Below are 18,341 nucleotides of genomic sequence, written 5' to 3'. Positions count from 1 at the left end.
GGGAAGGTCTTAGACTGTAATGCACTTCTCAGAAAGTTTTTGCAAAGCCGAAAGACAGTCCTTGAGGCAACGTCCTCCATCAGAAGAGTCCTCCATCTTCCAGGAATGAGCCTGCCTTAGTATCCCCATTGTGCTCAGCTACTAGCTTGGAGCAGCCAATGGGAAATATGGCCTTAGGATTAACACAGGGACAGATTTCAAGCATAGCAGCTGGGGCCTTCCATCAATTACACATCTTGCAGTTGGATATCTGAGAGGTACATTCTCATGGCTACCACACTCCTTCATTAGCTGATCATAAGAGACCTCTACTTGTGACATGTGTTGACATGAGTTGAGAGAAAAGCACTGGTACAACAGTAGTGGATGACACATGGGTCTGGACTGCTTATGCACCTCAATTGTGTCCTCTGGCCCTGCTTGTGCTTGATCCCAGAGGTGCTACCTCCATCTTATGATGGATTGATGGTGGGCCCACCCAATCTCATAACATGGTGAGTGTATTAGTTTCTTATAGCTGCTGTAAGAAGTCACCACAAATTGGTGGCTTAAAACAACACAAATTCATTATCTTACGTTTCTGTAGTTTGGAAATTAATAATGGGTCTCACTGGGCCGAAATCAAGGTGTTGGTCAAGGCTATGTTCCTTCGTGGGGGATCTAGGACAGAATCCATTTCCTTATTTTTTCCAGCTTCCAGAGGCTACCTTCATTCTTTGGCTTGTGGCCTCTTGCTCCATCTTCAAAGCCAGCAAAGGCAGGTCAAGTCCTTTTTGCATTGAATCACACTGACGTCTTCTTAGGTCAAATCTCCCTCTGCCTCACTCTTTTCCACTTTTATGGGTCTTTGTAAAAACATTGGGGCCACCTAGGTAATGCAACATAACCTTCCCACCTCAAATCTTTAACTTAACCGTATTTGCAAAGTCACTTTTACCACATAAGGTAACAGATTCACAGGTTCCAGGGATTAGCATACAGACATTATTCTGCCCACCACAGTGAGTATGACAGAACCCAGCTCCTGAGGGATTAGACTGGCCCCATGACCGCTTATTGTCGCATAGTCAGGCATCCCATCTCTACCAGGGCCCAGTAGCTACCAGGAACAGTTTTTTGAAAGGTTCATAATTGTCCCCTGCAGATGTCATGGTATTGCTCTAGGTGTCTACATTGTGATTCTTCCATTGGGACTTTCCAAAGCCTCCAAATGGCATCTTTTCCCACCACAGATGCTTCTAAGCCCATACAGTCTGCCAGGCCATATGGCCCAAGTGGCAGAGCTTCTTGCACCACAGCCTGAACCGTTTTGCACTGGGCGTCTCACAAAAATGGTTGTCTTTCACGTCATCCAATATATAGGTTGAAGCAGTATCTCCAAGTGACGCATATCCAGAACCCAAGAGACCTACCAGGAACTGTGCTTCCTTCTTTGGTGTGGGAGGTATAAGATGTAGTCATTTGTTCTTTATTTTTGAGGGGATTCCCCAGCCTATCGCAGACCACTGGACGCTTAAAGTTTCCCTAACGTGGCAGGTCCTTGAATCTTTATAGTATTTATCTCCTACCCTTGGGAGCACATATGTCCTATCAAGACCTCCAATGTTCTTGCCACTTCTTGCTCATCTGATCCAAGATTCACAAGACGTCATTGATATAGTGGACTGAGATATCCAGACAGGCTAGTTCCCTTTAGACTATATTGCGACAGAGAGTAGGAAAGTTAATTTAAGTTGAAGCAAGGTTGTAGATAGATACTGGTATCTGTTCCAGGTGGATGTAAACTGCTTCTGATGCTTTTTTCTGATAGGGATGGCCACCTCAATAGCTGAATACCACATACCTGAGTCTCTGCCCAGCAAAGATGCCACCCTGAGCACAGTGGCTGCAACTGGGACTCCTACTTGGTTGAGTTTGATCATCCACTGTCGTCCTCTGGGATCCATCTGGTTTTTGTGGAAGCCAGACTAGAGAATTAAAACTGGATTTGATGGGAGCCACCTTCCCTGCATCTTTAGATCTTTAAAGGCAGTATGAATATCTGCCATTTCCACTCTAGGCTGCTTTTTTTTTTTTTTTTTTTTCAATTTTGGTATCTTGGCTGGGGAGTGGAAAGTTTCACCTTTTGGTTTTTCCCACTATCATAGCTCTTACTTTACAGGCAAGTAACAAATGTGGGGGTTCTGCTGACTGCCAAGTATGTCCATTTCAATTATACATTTGGAGACCAGGGAAATGATGATGGAAAGATCCATGGACACAGTGCACCCACTATGAGAAAGACCTAGGCTAGACTCCAGATCTCCAGGTTTCAATGTCAGCTTGGAACTTGCATCCAAAAGAACTCAAAATGCTTGAGTATTCCCCTTTCCCCAGTGTGCAGAGTACCTGAGTTAATTACCACATGTCCCTTTGGGAGAAGACCAAGGAAGTCATGATCATATACTCTTTCTATACTGCTATATGGCTTTTCCTTGTGGGGACCTAACTCCACCTTTCGGCAAGAGATTTGGGGTCTAAGAATTGGCTCAGGTCTGGAAACTGGGCAATGGATTGTCACTTTTGATTGGAATAGCTGTCCTCAGCCCCTCTAATTATCCATCCTTGACTTATTTTGGTTGTAAAGATGGAGCAATACCTTTGTTGGCTGCCCATCTATCTTGCCCATAATGACTCTGTTCTCTTAACTAACTCTATAGCTTTCTGAGGGTCATGTCCCTCTGGCTGCCACACTGACCTTGCTGCTCATTACAATAATTGTGCCCAACTTGTTACTGGTGGTTAAGCACTGCCACCAGGCTTCTATTATATAGTGATCTCAACGCCCCCATTGCTATTTGGCAGCTCAGTTCTATATTGTCATCTACTATTAGCCCTTAAGATCTGCCCCCACTTCCTCTCCTGGTCTCCAAACCAATAGTGGGGGTTAAGTCATGACATAATCTGGCTGTGGAAGTGCCGAAGATATTAATAAAAGGAAGGAACTATTTCCCTAAGGAGGTGCACTCACCAGAATACAGGATTTGATGTTCTAGTTAGATCCTTGGGAGGTGGTGCTAATTGCTTCTAGGATGATTTTTGGAAACTTGGAGAAAACAATGGCCTACACTAAGTGAACTGGAAATATTAGAACTATTGTGGCAGACGGCGAAAAAAGGAACAAAAAATTCCTAGAACAGGACTTGCTAGAATGAAAATGCTATGAAAGGCTAGAAAATGGGTGACTATGTTCCACTGTTGGCCTCAAAGGACATTTGAATACAACAAGGACTGTGCTGGTGAGTGTCACCAGCATTACGGAGAAGCTTGGGGGTGGCTTTTTCACACTCAGAGTAGCTTTTTTAAATAAATTTTTCCATGATTAAATAAAATTTTCATTAAAAAATGTAGAAAAGCATAAAATTTGAGAGAAAAACACTGAAATTGCATCACCCTGAGGAAACGTCAGTAACATTTTTGGGATCATTCTTTCATGCGTTTCTCTATATATTTATATATACCTGGGTGTGGTTTTACATTAGTTGAATACCATATCTCCTATCAGAATTATAGAGACCTTTCTTTTAAAAACAGTCTTATTTGCTCCCCCCTTCCTTCACCTACCCAATCCTTCCCACCTACCCGCCCATTCCCTGTTCACCAAATGAATGTCAATAATGTGTTGTTTACTTATTCATAACTTTCCCCTGGTTTTGACACATATAATTTCCCTTTTTCTTTCTAATTTATTTTTTTATAAAAATGGGATAATATTTCATAGAATTTTCCACTTGCTTCTTGCTTCTTTCCCTAAATCCATCGCTTAAATCTCCCCCAAGTTAACTATTATAATTCTAACTCATTCTTTATAATGGCTACAAGACATCCTAGAATGTGGAGACCCCACGAACATTCAACAATTCTGTTACTGGTAAGCATTCATATGGTTTCCAGTTATTGTTACTACGAAAAATCCTGCAATACAGAACCTTGAACATATATCCTTAAGCACTGATTGAATAGTTTACTCTAAAACTGTACCAGAGATTGACATAAAATGTCCTAGTCTCTTGTTTCTGCGAGCCATTCTGTCCCTCTTTTGATAATCAAGTCTCCATAGGCGTATTTTCAGAATTTAGAATCTTTTAATCAGGCCTTCCAAAATAAAGCCATCCTCCACCCTGCTATCAAAGTTATTCTTATACATTACAAGTCCAGTGATGTCACTTTTCTAGTTCCTAATTGCCTACAAGATAAAGGCCAAATTTCTCAGCATGCATTCAAAACCTTCTCTGGGGGAAGACTAACATGCGTGTCCAAACTCATTTCTGTTTAGCTACCGTTCTTCTCTTGCTCTAACCACCTGTATCCTACACTTGGCAACAGTGAGCAGCTTGCCCTTTCCCCAACCATACTCTTTTGTCTCCCACCGTGTGCTTTTACACATTTTTAATTACCCAGTGATCTCTTCCCTGAAGCCTCTGCTAATAATGACAAGAGAAGTTATCATAATGTCTTTTGTGCTTCCAAAACTCTTGCTGGATGTTTTTTTGTTTCAATTAAAATTTTTATTTGGAATATTTTTATATTTACAGAAAAGTTGCAAAGATATTACAGAGAGTTCTTGTATACTCTTCACTGAGTTTCCCCTAATGTTACCATCCAATACCACCATGGCATATTAGAACTAAGAAACCAACATTGGCACATTCCAGAATTTGACTAAAATCCAAACTTGGTTTGGATTTCCACTTTTTCAGTTTTTCCACTAATGTTCTTTTTCTCTTCCAGGATACAATGTTATACTTAGTCATCACGTGGCTGATGTTCAATTTTTTAAGTGCATTACATAAATATATATATATATATACATATTCCATGTATACTTATATGTACATATACATATATACACATTACAGTTTTTTGGTTGTTTTGGTCAGGAGCATAAACTTGGTCCCTGTTTCTCCATCTGGCTGGAAGTAAAGTCTAAGTTTAGTTTTACATAAAGCAAGAGCAAGGCATTTTCTTTTTGATTTAAAAAAAATATTTATCCTCATATTTCAAGGGAAATAATTTGTTCAAAAATAAAAGAAAAATCTCTTTAAGTTAAAAAATGGATTCACCTCTGGCAAAAGTCACTGCAGGGGAGGAAGAAATTTTCCTCTATCCTTTAGGTTATTCTGGCTGGTCTAAAAATTAAACTGACATGAGACAGATTAATAGGAGAAAATCAAATTTAATTAATTTTGTACGTTCAGGAACCCCACAAACAAGAAAAGTTCAGAGATAGCAAGGTAAAGTGAGGTATTTATGTCATCTTGAGCCAAGAAATGGGATCAGGGCTTGAGGCTTCAGAGGGGAGGAGGGTAATTCACAGAATGATAAGAAGAGTAGATGTTCAGTAATTAGAAGCCCGCCCTATCATACAGATAGGTCATAAAAAGGCTATTTCTGGTGATTACTCCCTTTATAGGCAAGGCCCTTAGTTTAAATTCCTCAAGGGAAATGTGAAAGTTTCTCTGGGGCCCACAGTGTTTCCATTGCCTTCAGCCCAAAATACTCCACATGCCAAAGTAGCACATCTTGGGCCAGCTTACCCTGAACCCCATCATCACCAACATAGCTTAATTTTAATTTAAATAAAATAGTCTTGTGCAGGTACACAGAGGCCTACTGGAAACCTGATAAAGCCATTGGTGTTAACAGATTCCACATATACCTGCAAGCCGTCACATCACTGGTTCCTTTCTCTTTTTATCCAAATCTCCCTCATCTGCAAAAGTGGATGGAGAGCTGCAAGTATGAGAAAATTTACTAAGAAATTCTTTCCTATCTGATTAAGTGGACTGTGAAAATAAAGTCAACCCATGTTAATTCACACTAGTCTATTGCCTTGGATTTCCAAGAATCACTAAGCACAGCTCATAGCCCTAACAAGCATTGCAAGAGAGGAAAATATGATAAAGCAAAGGTGAGAAAACAAACTAAGCCAAGCGTCAACTTAAAAAAAAATCTATTAATGTTTTTTGCCACATTAAGAGGTTAAAGCAGAAAGCACTTATGCTCATCTCATAAAAACATATGATAAAAATCCACACCTATTCATGATAAAAATCATAGCAGAGATTAGAAGGAAACTTCTTTCACCGGATAAAAGGCACCTACCAAAACGTGACAACAAGCATTCTAATGGGGAATCATTGGAATGTTTGCCTGAAAAATTCTGAATCATGCATTTTATTTCCACTTCTATTCAACACTGTAATGCAGGTCCTAGTCAATAAAGAAAGACATGAAAAAAAAACCTCTATAAGCATTGAAATGAAAGAAGCAGAACTTAGTATGTGCAGTTGTCATGATTGCTTGCAAAGAAAAAGTCCCAAAATATCTACATTAAAATGATCAAAATTACCAAGAGTGTTGGACAGAAAATCAATATCTAAAAATCAACTTCATTACTATACCTTGGCAAGAAAGAACTAAGAGATGGAGTATTAAAAGTTACCGTTTACAAAAGAAAAAGCAAATTTGCTAGAATAAATATAATAAAAAATGTGCAACATGTTATGGATAAAATTATTAAACTTTTTTGAAAGCTATTAAAGAAGGCCTAAACCAATAGGCAAACCTACTGTGTTTACTGATAAGGAGACTCAGAATCATAAGGATGTCAGCTTTCCCCAAATTATTGATCTATAGATTCAATATAATTCTAATCAAAACCCCAACTTTTTTCATGGAACATGACAAACCAACTTTTTAAATTTATGTGGAAAAGCAAAGAGTCAAACCAAGAGGACCTTAAAAAAGAACTGGGCAAAGAAGAGGGGAAGCAGGAGTTTGTCCTATATGATGTTAGAAGCTACAGTCACAAAGATGAATGGTGTTGGCGCAAGAACAGACGAGTGAAACAATGGAACGTAATCAAGAGCGAGAAATAGACCGCTCTGTGTGAGTGAGGGTAATCCTTGGTTATGCTGTAATGACTAATGCACCCTGAAATAGCTTTGCTTGCCACAACAAAGGTTTATTTCTCACCCATATCACCAATTGATGAAGGTCACAGGGCTCTCACTGGTGCTCTCCTGCAACTTAGAGATCTGGGCCGCTTCCATTTTGCAGCTTCACATCTTGGGTTCTTTGCTTCCAGCCACAGCATGAGAGAGAACATAGGCACGTGAAGACTCCTGTCTACTCTTGACCGCAGCGCACCACTCCTGCTCACATTCTCATTGTCAGAACTCAGGCACATGGTCTCAACACAGGCTCTAGGAAGGCTGGCAAATGTAGTTATTCTGTGTGCCCAGGAAGAGGAAATGGTCTGCTGAACCAGGATAGGCTCTGCCAAAGAGGGTGAAAATTTATACATGACAGAATTAGCATAGCAGATCCCCAGGGAAAGTACTAACGATTAATAAATGATGCTAAGAAGAAAAAAGGAAACTCAATTCCTTTACACTGCACACAAACAATTCATTTTCAAATGGATTAAAAACTTAAATGAGAAAAACAAAAAGAAATATAGGAGAATATCTTTATGACCCAGGTATTGGGAAAGAGTCCTTAATACACAAAAAAGGACAAACCTAGAAGGAAATGATAGATAAAATACATCATAAAGAAAGAGAAAATACAAACGAACTGGTGGAAGATATTTTCAATACGTATAACTGACAAAGGATTAGTATCTAGATTATAGAAAGAAATCATACTAGTTGATTGTCCCAAAAATAATTGAATGTAATTAACTACTTCATTAGTAAGTCAGAAAATAAAATTAAAATCACAAGAAGATTCCATTTCACAATCATTAGATTGCAAAGTTAAAAAGTCAGACAGCATCAAGTGTTAGCAAGGAGAAGCTATAGGAAATCTTTTCCACTTCTGGTGAAAATATAACTTGATACAAAAGTTTGAGAAATAATTTGACATTATCCTATGAAATTAAAACTCTGCATACCCCCAAGAAGCAGCTGTTCCACTTGTAGACATCTTGCACATCTGAACTATCACTAGATACTTCCACACAGACAATAAATGTGAAAATGCAATGTTGAGTGAAAAAACAAGATATAGCAGAATACGTATCATATACCTTTTTTTTTGGTGAGGAAGATTGGCCCTGAGCTAACATCTGATTGGCCTTGAGTTAACATCTGTTGCCAATCTCCCTCTTTTTGCTTCAGGAGGATTGTCTCTGAGCTGACATCTGTGCCAGTCTTTCTCTATTTTGTACGTGGGATGCTGCCACAGCATGGCTTGATGAGCACTCTGTAGGTCAGTGACCAGGATCCAAACTGGCAAACCCCAGGCTGCTAAAGCAGAGTGCACAAACCTAACCACTATACCACTGTGTTAGCCCCTTGTATACTATTTTTATAGAGTTAAATCAAGCAAATCTAAAAATATTTTGTGTCCACACGTAGAAGCATTCATACATGTGTTTAAGAATCCATACTCTAAAGAAAAGCAAGGGAATGAACAAAAGTGGAAAGTTATGGTAGTGCATACCTTTGGAGATGTGATGGGGGTTGGGGGTGAACAGAGTAGGGAGGAGCCCACAAGGAGCTTCAAGGACACTAGTACAGTTGGATTTCTTAAGTGGGATAATGGGTTCCTAGGCATTCATTTTATTACGTAATAAGCTAGTGTTTGCATAAATATTTCCTTATCCATCAAATATTTAATTTTTAAAATTAACACACGTACACACACGCACGGGAGAAGAAAGAAGTAAGTATTCTGCAAACTGACTCGCATTCAAGAGAACTGTTGATTTTACAATTGCTTAGGAGCAAGAAAGAATAAGGAGTCTACGTTCTCTTTTTGACACTGAATCTGTAGCAATAGCCTCTTTCCTTTTCACATTTTAAGTTTGTTTCCTTTTTACAATTACGTAGAAGCCCCTCTCAGTATAATTTATCTCATTTTCACTTTTTATTTAACATCAAAATCCTGTTTCTTCCTTTCCCAGTGGCCAGGTTTTATCTGCTCTTCCTAGAACCTCTCAGCAAGCTCAAATCCTGCAGAATCTTACTACAACATACCAGGTAATTTCTTCCTCATTTATCTTTCTATTGGTTTCATTTTGTGTAAGTATTGTGTGGCTTCTTCTCTCTTACAAGTTGTCTGACTTATATAACTGGTATAAACCTCTCTTTTTATAGCCTTCTCCCTCTTTCTATCATCACAAGATTTTGCTGGTTCCCAAATTCAAACCTGCTTCATTTGCTCCATTGGCTTTTCAGCCAATTGCATAATATACCTTGGGACTGAAAGTGTGTACTTATAAAAATGCTATGATAACAGAAATCCAATAGAATTTTGCTCATAAAACAATGTTTCTTAATCAAAGAATAAGCATCAAAAACACAAGGGAAATTTTATTTATTAAAATTTTCATGCCTGGGACCCATCTCCCCAGCATGTAGAAAACTGACAAGAGTTACAAAAGGTCGTGGTAGGAAATTGAGGGCTCCATGTTTGTTGGTTAGGGTTTTCCAAGAAGCAGACATCAAAACCAGGTTAAAGATGCAAGGGAGAGATTTATTAGAGTGAGTGCTTGTAAAGAATGAAGAGGAGGGAGCTGGAAACGGTAGGGAGCACTTTCCATGATGCAGCTCTGACACCTGTGGAGAAAGGAACATTGTGCATAGAGAATCTGAGACTGCAGGGCAGTTCCAATGAAGCTTTGGCTAGACCAGTGGTGAGTCCTTAAGCCAAAGTCACCTGTAAGAGGAAACCCATATCTGTCAGGAACGGGTCTGCAATAATATGCCCACAGTGCTCAATTGTTGGCTGGCTGCAGCCCTGGGGCAGCACGGATTCAGCCTCTGGTGGATCAAGAGGGGCAGCAACTGAGAAGGTCAGTCAACCATGCCCCTCCCAACAGAAAAGCTGAGGGTGCCTTTTCATGGCCACCACACCATGGGCACAGGTAATACCAGCAGAGGAAGCATCAGAGATTTCAAGTTTAGCTCTTGTTCTGCCACTTCTTACATGTGTGATTTTAGACAAGTTAGCTATGGGCCTTAATTTCTTCATCCAAACAATGAAAATAATAACATCTGCCTAATCTACATCAAAGTGTAATTGTAATGATCAAAGGAAATGTGTGAAAGTGCATTGAAAAAGTGAAGTAAAATATTTTAAAAAAGTAAATATTATTGGAAGACATTACCCAATGTTCATAATCAGGTTAAAGAAAAGAAACACCAACATGATAATAATATGAAGGACACAGAATTTTTATTAAAGAAAATCAGCATTTAACCAACTTTCCTTCTAGACAAAATTTCGTTTCTCTTTTATACATCTGACATACACATCCCGTTTTACAAGTGGGTCATCGATATAGCCATTCACTCATTCATTCTTGTCTCACCAAATATTTATGGAGTACCTCATATGTTCCAGCTCCTCTTTAGCAACTGGGGCTTCAGAGAAGAAGAAAACAAGCTCCTTGCAAAATAAATGTTTATACTGCCACGTGTGTGAGTGGGGACCAGTGGCCAGGAAGTGCCTTTTTCATTTCCCTTACAGACACACTTTTCTGACTTTAGCTCCAGATGAGAATGATAGGAACAACTGTTTTTGTTTTATCCATTTTTCCTCTTGAAACTGCAGATTGTTCTTTGGCAGCCAGTAACAGCCGAATTCATTGTGAAGACAAAACAAGTCCATTTCTTTGTGAACGCATCTGATGTAAGCAATGTGAAAGCCCATTTAGATGAGAGCGGAGTTCCATTCAGGTAGGCATCATTCAATATTTACTGAGTAGCTATCATAAGCACGTAGGATGCATTTTGCTAGCAGATAGTATAATTGCTTCCTGGAAAAATAAATGCTTACATTAAACATGGCAACCTGGAAATCTCTGAAATGGACTGGTGATGAAGCCCAAGAGGCTAGCTCTGTGACCTTGGACAAGTGGTTTAACCTCTCATGACCTCAGTTCCTTATCTGAAAATGACCCTTAGGCTCAATGATCTGTGGAGCCTCTTATAGTTCCTCCTAATTCCTCCTTTCTTACAGTTTCCCTACTCTGTGCCCAGGCTAGGGGAACAAAATTTTCATTCACCATACTAGGCTTTGTGGTATCTCTTGAAAAAGCAGCTGCTGAAGGGGATTTTGCTTCCATTACAAGGTCAGGGAACATTCCTGAATGTCTGGCCCTAAAGTAAAAATTGTATCAGGGACGATTTCTGTTCAGAGTCCACGGCCACTTCCTTTGAATTGTCCTGTTCAACATATCCTTTCTGCATCCATTGCCCAAGCGCTAGTCTTCCTCCTGCTGCCCTAGCACTTCCTGGAGGCCATGCTCGCTTCTGTGTATCAATGGGCAACCTTTGGATAATACACTATGACAATTATTAATAATATGTTATAGGTGTTCGCTGCCTTCCATGAACTGTGCTCAGCCTTTCTGTACATTGCTTCATTTAATCCTTATTTAACCCTGTGAGGAAAATACTATCCTCATTATGCAGATGAAAAAATTTTTCATACTCAAAACAAAGGAATGTCTCAAGCTCAACCAGCTGGAATGTGGCAGAGATAGGAGATGAACTCAGACTTTTCTGATATCAAAGACTTGGTTTTCATCCATTGGCCTAAAAAGTAGTAAGATGATATAAAAATGATAGCTAACTTTCAAATTGTTCATCCCAGGTGATAGAATAGATTAATTTAGTTAAAATGTTTGCCTAGTTAACAGAATGGCACTTCTCAAGAGATATTAAACAAGATGCCTTTCCCATAACTTCCATTTTCCTGTCCTTCTATTTCTCTAGAGATTTGATAATCTTTTTCTATGCAGAACATCTGGTATAGGTCAACAGTTGTCACAATAAAAAACAAAAAGAAAAGGCTTTCTGCTTCTTCTTGGTCCTTAACTGAAAATAGAATAATGCAATGTTACTCTGGATTGGAGAAAGTTGTCTATTAACCTAAAGGTTCACATAAAAGACACTAATGAATCACAATCGAGAAATGATGATGGAGAAAGGGTGAGGTTTTGGCAGCTCCGAAAACCTACCACATAGAAGTGACTTTCTCTCCGGCGCCCGTGTAAGCTCCACCCAGAGGAAGGTTTGTGAATTTCAGCTTCCTGCAATGTTAGGGGGTGTTGTTTTCACCTTGATGAACTTTTGCTTGTTAGATTTCTTAGTGATTTTTCCCCATGCTCACCTGCTGTGCCCGCAATGAGCCAAGGGGTAAAATCAGAGCCCTGTTTGGAAACCAGCTCGCCCTCTGTTTCATCACCCAGGGTCTTGATGGGAGATGTGGAAGAGCTTATCCGACAGCAGACTTCTGACGACCTGCTCAGCCCCCGGGCCTCCTCCTCATACTACGAACACTATCACTCGCTAAATGAAGTAAGCTGTCACATTTCTCTCCAAGATTACTGTTTCCATTTAACCAGCATTGCCATTTCAACCATGGGAAATTATTAAAGAATCATATTTGGTGGGAGAGGGTAAAAAAATCACAATTAGGTGATCATACAGTGGTAATTCACCCTTTTGTCGACATCTTCCCTGGGAAGATTGTGTCATATCTGGCAAACTGCCTCTGAGCAGACTGTTTGTCCATAGCTAAGAGTATCTCTAACTACGAGGAGTAATCCTGCATGCTAAGGAACAGCAGGAAATAAAAAATAGGACCTTTTTATTGAAACTCCCACAAAAAAATTGACAGTCCAATTATTCATGTCTCTTTGGACCATTACCCTGATTGTATCCTTGCTGAATAATTGCCACATTATCTCAGTGAATTAAGGAATTTATTCACTTACAGTTAGCATACTATAAATAAGTGTATTCTAGTCCCCTTAGGAGGAACTTATTTAAACTCATAATAATAATGATGATAATAACACCTATGTTTTAATCTTTAAGATTTTTTCCAATTTTTCCCAGTACTGATTTTTTTCCTATCAGTACTTACAAGTTCCAATTTTTCTGGAGGGAAACTGAGCAAGACGTCGATGTTCAGTTGACCTCAGTAAGCTTTGACAGAATACACTAAGAGCCATTTCCCCATATTTGTTAGTTGAAAGGGTAAACACCTTGAAGGACATTCTTTTTTATATAGAATACTCCAGGTAATAAAAATCCCTTGATACCTTTTGTTCTTTCATAGGAGTATGCTGCTTTATTGCTTAATCTAAGTATTTTTATCATCTTTGACTAGGTGCCCAGAAACTGTTAAGGACCACATTCATGTTTTTAAGACATCCAAGACTTAAGTAATAGGAATCAATTTTCTATTTAATCTTCAAAAGCATCTGTTCCTTTCCAGTTAGTTAAACCAGAACTCAGTCTGCTTTTAGGATCCATGTGGCTGGCTGACTGATGGGGATCTTAAAATTGCATCCTCTTCCTTTATCTCTCCTCCCTTGCCTCTGTCTAGTCCACCCAGACCACCTCCCTCCAGCGTCCATCATGAGCCCTGTGTAAGCAAACTTGATGCTCAGAGTTGAGAGGCCAGGTAGGCATGATTTGCAAAATGGAGAACATAAATATGTCATTACTGTGTTGAGTTCCGTGGGAAGAGGAGAATGCCTTAAACAGAAGTATTTTTAAATATATTTTAATTATTTCCTTCAAAAAGGTTATTTTTTCTTACTCTATCCCTGGGAAAGAGTTGAGAAGGCACGGGAGGAATAAAAGTACCTGACTGTATTAGTTTGCCATACGCTGTATTAGTCTGCCATAACAAAGTACCACTGAGTGAGTAGCTTAAACAATAGAAATTTATTCTCTCACAGTTCTGGAGGGTGACAGTCCACAATCAAGGTATCAGCAGAGTTGGTTTCTCCTGAGGCATCGCTCCTTGACTTGCAGATGGCTGTCTGCTCGCTGTGCCTTCACATGGCCTGTTCTCCGTGTGTACACATCCCTGGTGTCTCTCTGTATGTCCTAATCTCTACTTCTTATAAGGACTCCAGTCACGTTGGATCAGGGCCCACACTAACAGTCTAATTTTAACTTAATTCCTCTTTAGAAGCTCTATGCCCCAATACGGTCACATACTAACGTAGTACATGGGATTAGGGCTTCAACACATGAATTTTGCAGGAGACACAATACAACTCATAACAATGACATTCCAGAAAATGTTTTAGACCTCTCCTTCCTCCTGCCCACAATCCTTTCTAAGAGGTTCCAAGGAACCATGGCAATCTTGTTCTCAGGAAATTCCACCAAGTCCTTCCTTCCCCTTCAGCACTGACCTCTCCTTCAGCCCTCACCAGAAGGTTACGTGTAGGCAGGAGGGGTTCTTTTGTTACAGAGTCTCACAGGAAATTTTAAGCGATCCACTGTAGAAAACACAAATAGCCAAAAAACAGTTCTTAAAACAAATGGCAAAAGAAGAGAGTTTTTAAAGAGTATTACCTTCATTACCCCAGATTAGATTGTGAAATGAGTAAAGTTTTCCATAAAGCTGCTGTCATATAGCACAGCTTCCCATGCTGGAGGAAATCTACTGAACCATCAATGCTGTAACACAAAATCGCTTAATGTAGTAGTTCTCTCAGATGTATTCATGCCTTAGACGAGTAACATAGTAAACAGAGCCCCAGTGAGGACATCTCTGACGGCTAAATTTCCAACACCTCAGACACTGACAGCGTTGGTATGGTGGCAGCTACACCTTCCAGAAGCTTCTTAATTCCCAGCACAAGACAACCACTCATAGATACCACTCACCCTAGTTGTGCTACTATAAGAGGACCCAAGGGTAAGTGGTACTCCAGTTCCCATCAGCTGGGAGTGCTATTTGAAATTACCTCCAGAAAAGTTCCCAGAAATAAGGCCAAAGGTTGGTCATTCCCATTTCAGAAGGTGTAAAAGTTTAAGTACGGCCCCTGAGAAGTTGGTCTACATTAAAACATGACCAAATTCCATATTCAACACCTGCTTTGAAGTAGACATTAGTCTAAAGTCAGACCCAGAATTTCTGTTTTTTCCTTCCACAATAATCCTGACGGACTGACAAACACCACTAGATTCCCACCCAGGAGAGAGATCCAGAATCAAACTCCTTCTCAAGGGAGGAGAGAATTTTTTTTCCTCCAGATTGCCTCACCTTTGTCTCTCATCGTTTCACAGATCTTATTGTGAGTGTACACAGGTCTCTAGTAGAAAACAATGACACTGCCATTTATCCTGTGCAAAGGCAGTGCCCAGAGCTTCCTTCGGTTACTCTTGAAAAGTGAAATTTTTTGTTTTTTAAGTTGGACTTTTTTTCTTCTCCAAAGCCCCCCAGTTCTTGATCGTACATCCTAGTTGTAAGTCCTCCTAGTTCTTCTGTGTGAGCCGCCACCTCCGCATGGCAACTGACAGATGGGTGGTGTGGTTCCATGACCAGGAAATGAACCCGGGCCACCAAAGTGGTGAGAGGGCCAAACTTTAACCACTAGTCCATCAGGGCTGGCTGGAAAAGTGAATATTTAAAAAAAAAAAGTCTCATATAAAAATGAACTCTTGAATCAATGGTAAGGATGATTTCATACACAGAGGCTTGGAGTCAACGTGATGAGCCTTTAAAAGTAACTTTCAGGAGACATACTTTAAAGAATAACTTTTCCTACTTTGTCATAAGTTTCTTAGTACTTTTCCACTCTTTCTCTAAACCTTGATACTTTTCAAAACCTTAATTTTATTGATTTTCCTAAGCAGCCGAAGAAACCCCCTGCCCCAAGTGTTTTAGTTCCACATTCTTTCTACATACTAAGCTTTTACAGAGCTCTCCTTCCCTTGAAGATGCTGTCTGTTGTGTTTGGTCAGGGAAATGCTTTGAACTTGTCTGTGACTGACTGCTGGTATCCGTTTTCATAGATCTATTCTTGGATAGAAACTATAACTGAGCGGCATCCTGATTTGGTTGAAAAAATCCACATTGGGTCCTCCTATGAGAAGTACCCACTTTATGTTTTAAAGGTATGTTGTGGGGAGAGTCATTGATCTTTAAGCTTTGGGGAATGTGTTAATTCTTCAGCAATGTTTGTTGTAACTTGGATTTTTTTCTTTGCATTCTGGAAATATTTGTATTTCAAGTGTTCCTCAACTTTATTTTTCAGCTATTTAAGGATACATTATTACCTTTAATTTTCTTTTCCTTTATTAATGCAGTGTTTGTCTGAGAGTGGAAACCTCAATTTTAGAATCAACTCTATCTTTGTTTACGTGACATAGATAAGCCATTGAACCTTCCTGAGCTTGAGTGCCTTTCTCCATAAAATGAGAGCAGTGGTCTGGATGATTTTTCAAGTCCTTGTTTTATTTACGTCACCAACACCTCTGACTGGCTTACTTAAGAAAGAGAAAAAAAAGGGAGAGAAATCTATTATTGGACTGACAGTGATGCAGTTTTTGGAACCAAAGAAAGAGCTGAACAACTAAACCCAGGGAAGGCTATGAACCGGGGCAATGCTGGGGTCCTTGGCAGTAGGCTAATATGATATCTTCTTCTCCAATCACCATCCATTTGGTTATTTGTTTTTGGTCGAATAAATTGGCCTTAGTAAAGGTCAGTGAATGTGGCCACAGGAAGAATTTTGGGGAACCATGAAACTGTACTAATTCCTGCCTGTTAATTTCTAATTCTGCAGTTCAGTTTTTTATCATTCTTTCCCATTAAAAAAAAAAAAAAGGGAAGCTCTGGAAAAAAATTGATCATTGGAAAAATACATTTGATTTAGTAACATTTAATTTACACATAGTTTCCCAATATTATCTAAATTAGGATAGATGGACCCCTTCAGTCACCCAAAGATAAGATTTTGAGTCAGGATTTCTGGGTTTTAATCTGTTCTGGCAAGAATTTGCAATGAAAACTCAAGGCAGACACACAAAACATTGGGTCCTCTTAGCGGCTGAGTTGGCAAATCAGATTGGATGCATGTAATCGTGACATACCCGCCCATAACATTTGCTTTCAGCCTTGTTGTGTGTACTCTTCGGAACTTGTGTTTCTGGACCTAGATGTCCATGTTGGAAAATCACGCTTCCTGCATGCTTTAGTCCCACTCTTACTTGATCAAGGATGTGCACATAATGCGAGTCTCTTGGGTTCCTCTATCTTTCCACTGTCAGGACCCATACCGAGAGATTTGCTCAGCACAGTTGGACAGAAAGTTGAGCAAGGCATCTAGTCCAGACAACTCAGGATTTTCTTTTAAACTGAGTAGGTTAAATCAGCCAGGTAGTTCTCTTCTTTGTTCAATTTGCAGCCAATGCCATTTGACTTTCTCACTTGCTTTCTCTTCGGATATCACTAGCTCCGAGTTAGTTAAGAAAAACCTCCCTAAGTGGTATAGGTGACAATATAAAATTTCACTCTCTCTTTTTCTTATTTTGGAATTTCAACCCCACATAACCCCAACGCTCTTCTCCCTTCCCTCCAAATGCTAAAGTTGTGTTGCAGCTAACTCTTAAGAGCAAATGAACTATGATTCATTTCATTTGGAGGTGTTTTTGAAAACTCTTCTGAAGATAACAAAGTCCATTATCGAGGAAAGATTGGGAGCTCTTATTGCAGAGAGTTGGCAGGTTACACTAGCTCCCCATCCCGAGCATCAGAACAAGGCCTCTGTTCCCGGATCTGTTGGGAATAAGTTTGTGTAAAGTTAGAACGTGCTTCTTTCTGCGTGCAATGGGGAAATAGTCTGAGTGCACATAGAAAGTGTGCACCCTGGGGAAAATGTTGAGGGAGTCCAAGTTTATCTTTGGCACCACTGGCTTTCCTTTCCCAAGACTTTCTCTGTTCCACACATCCCGCAGAAAGCTGCCCACCCAACACAGACCCATTTAATTCTAACTGAAGTGTGAAGATATGACCTAAAGTACTAGTTCTCTGGTCTCTACTTCCACACTTCCATACGCAGCTCTGGTATGACTAGGTAATTGCTGGGGAAGAAAAAGAGCTTTAAATGAAGAGCCCTGGCTTTAGATCTCAGTCCTGACTCTCACCAGCTATGTGACCTTAGGTAGTACCTTCTAGTTTCAATGGTTTTTAATTTCCCTTGAGAATTCCTAAAGGAAGGCAGAGAATAATGCTTATTTCATAGATTTGTTAAAAGGGTTAAATATAAGCACTATATAAATGAAAGTTAATGTCCTGAGGCTTCTTGTTATTGTTTTTTGTTTTCTTTGAGCAGATTTCTAGAAAAGAACAAACAGCCAAGCATGCCATGTGGATTGACTGTGGAATCCATGCCAGAGAATGGATCTCTCCTGCATTCTGTTTGTGGTTCACAGGCTACGTAAGTGTTCATGTTCTCTTAAGCTGTAGTTTCCTAACATGTGGCCCAAGACCACCTGTGTCAGAATCAGCTGGGCTGTTTATTAAAATGC

At 39.6% G+C, this 18,341-nt stretch overlaps 1 protein-coding gene across 1 annotated transcript in view; it reads left to right on the top strand.

The window, feature by feature from the left end:
• CPB2 (carboxypeptidase B2) overlaps window positions 1-18,341 on the top strand; it is a 50,594-nt gene that overhangs the window by 7,889 nt on the left and 24,364 nt on the right. Inside the window, exons 2-6 of the mRNA XM_046664078.1 lie at window positions 8,954-9,029; window positions 10,606-10,730; window positions 12,248-12,356; window positions 15,825-15,926; window positions 18,146-18,250. Of these exons, the coding sequence (XP_046520034.1) occupies window positions 8,954-9,029; window positions 10,606-10,730; window positions 12,248-12,356; window positions 15,825-15,926; window positions 18,146-18,250 (517 nt within the window). The remainder of the gene's footprint in view (window positions 1-8,953; window positions 9,030-10,605; window positions 10,731-12,247; window positions 12,357-15,824; window positions 15,927-18,145; window positions 18,251-18,341) is intronic.

This window comes from Equus quagga, chromosome 6 (genome assembly GCF_021613505.1).
Source record: "Equus quagga isolate Etosha38 chromosome 6, UCLA_HA_Equagga_1.0, whole genome shotgun sequence".
Taxonomy (NCBI): Eukaryota; Metazoa; Chordata; class Mammalia; order Perissodactyla; family Equidae; genus Equus; species Equus quagga.
This window is presented reverse-complemented; position numbering and strand designations above follow the sequence as displayed.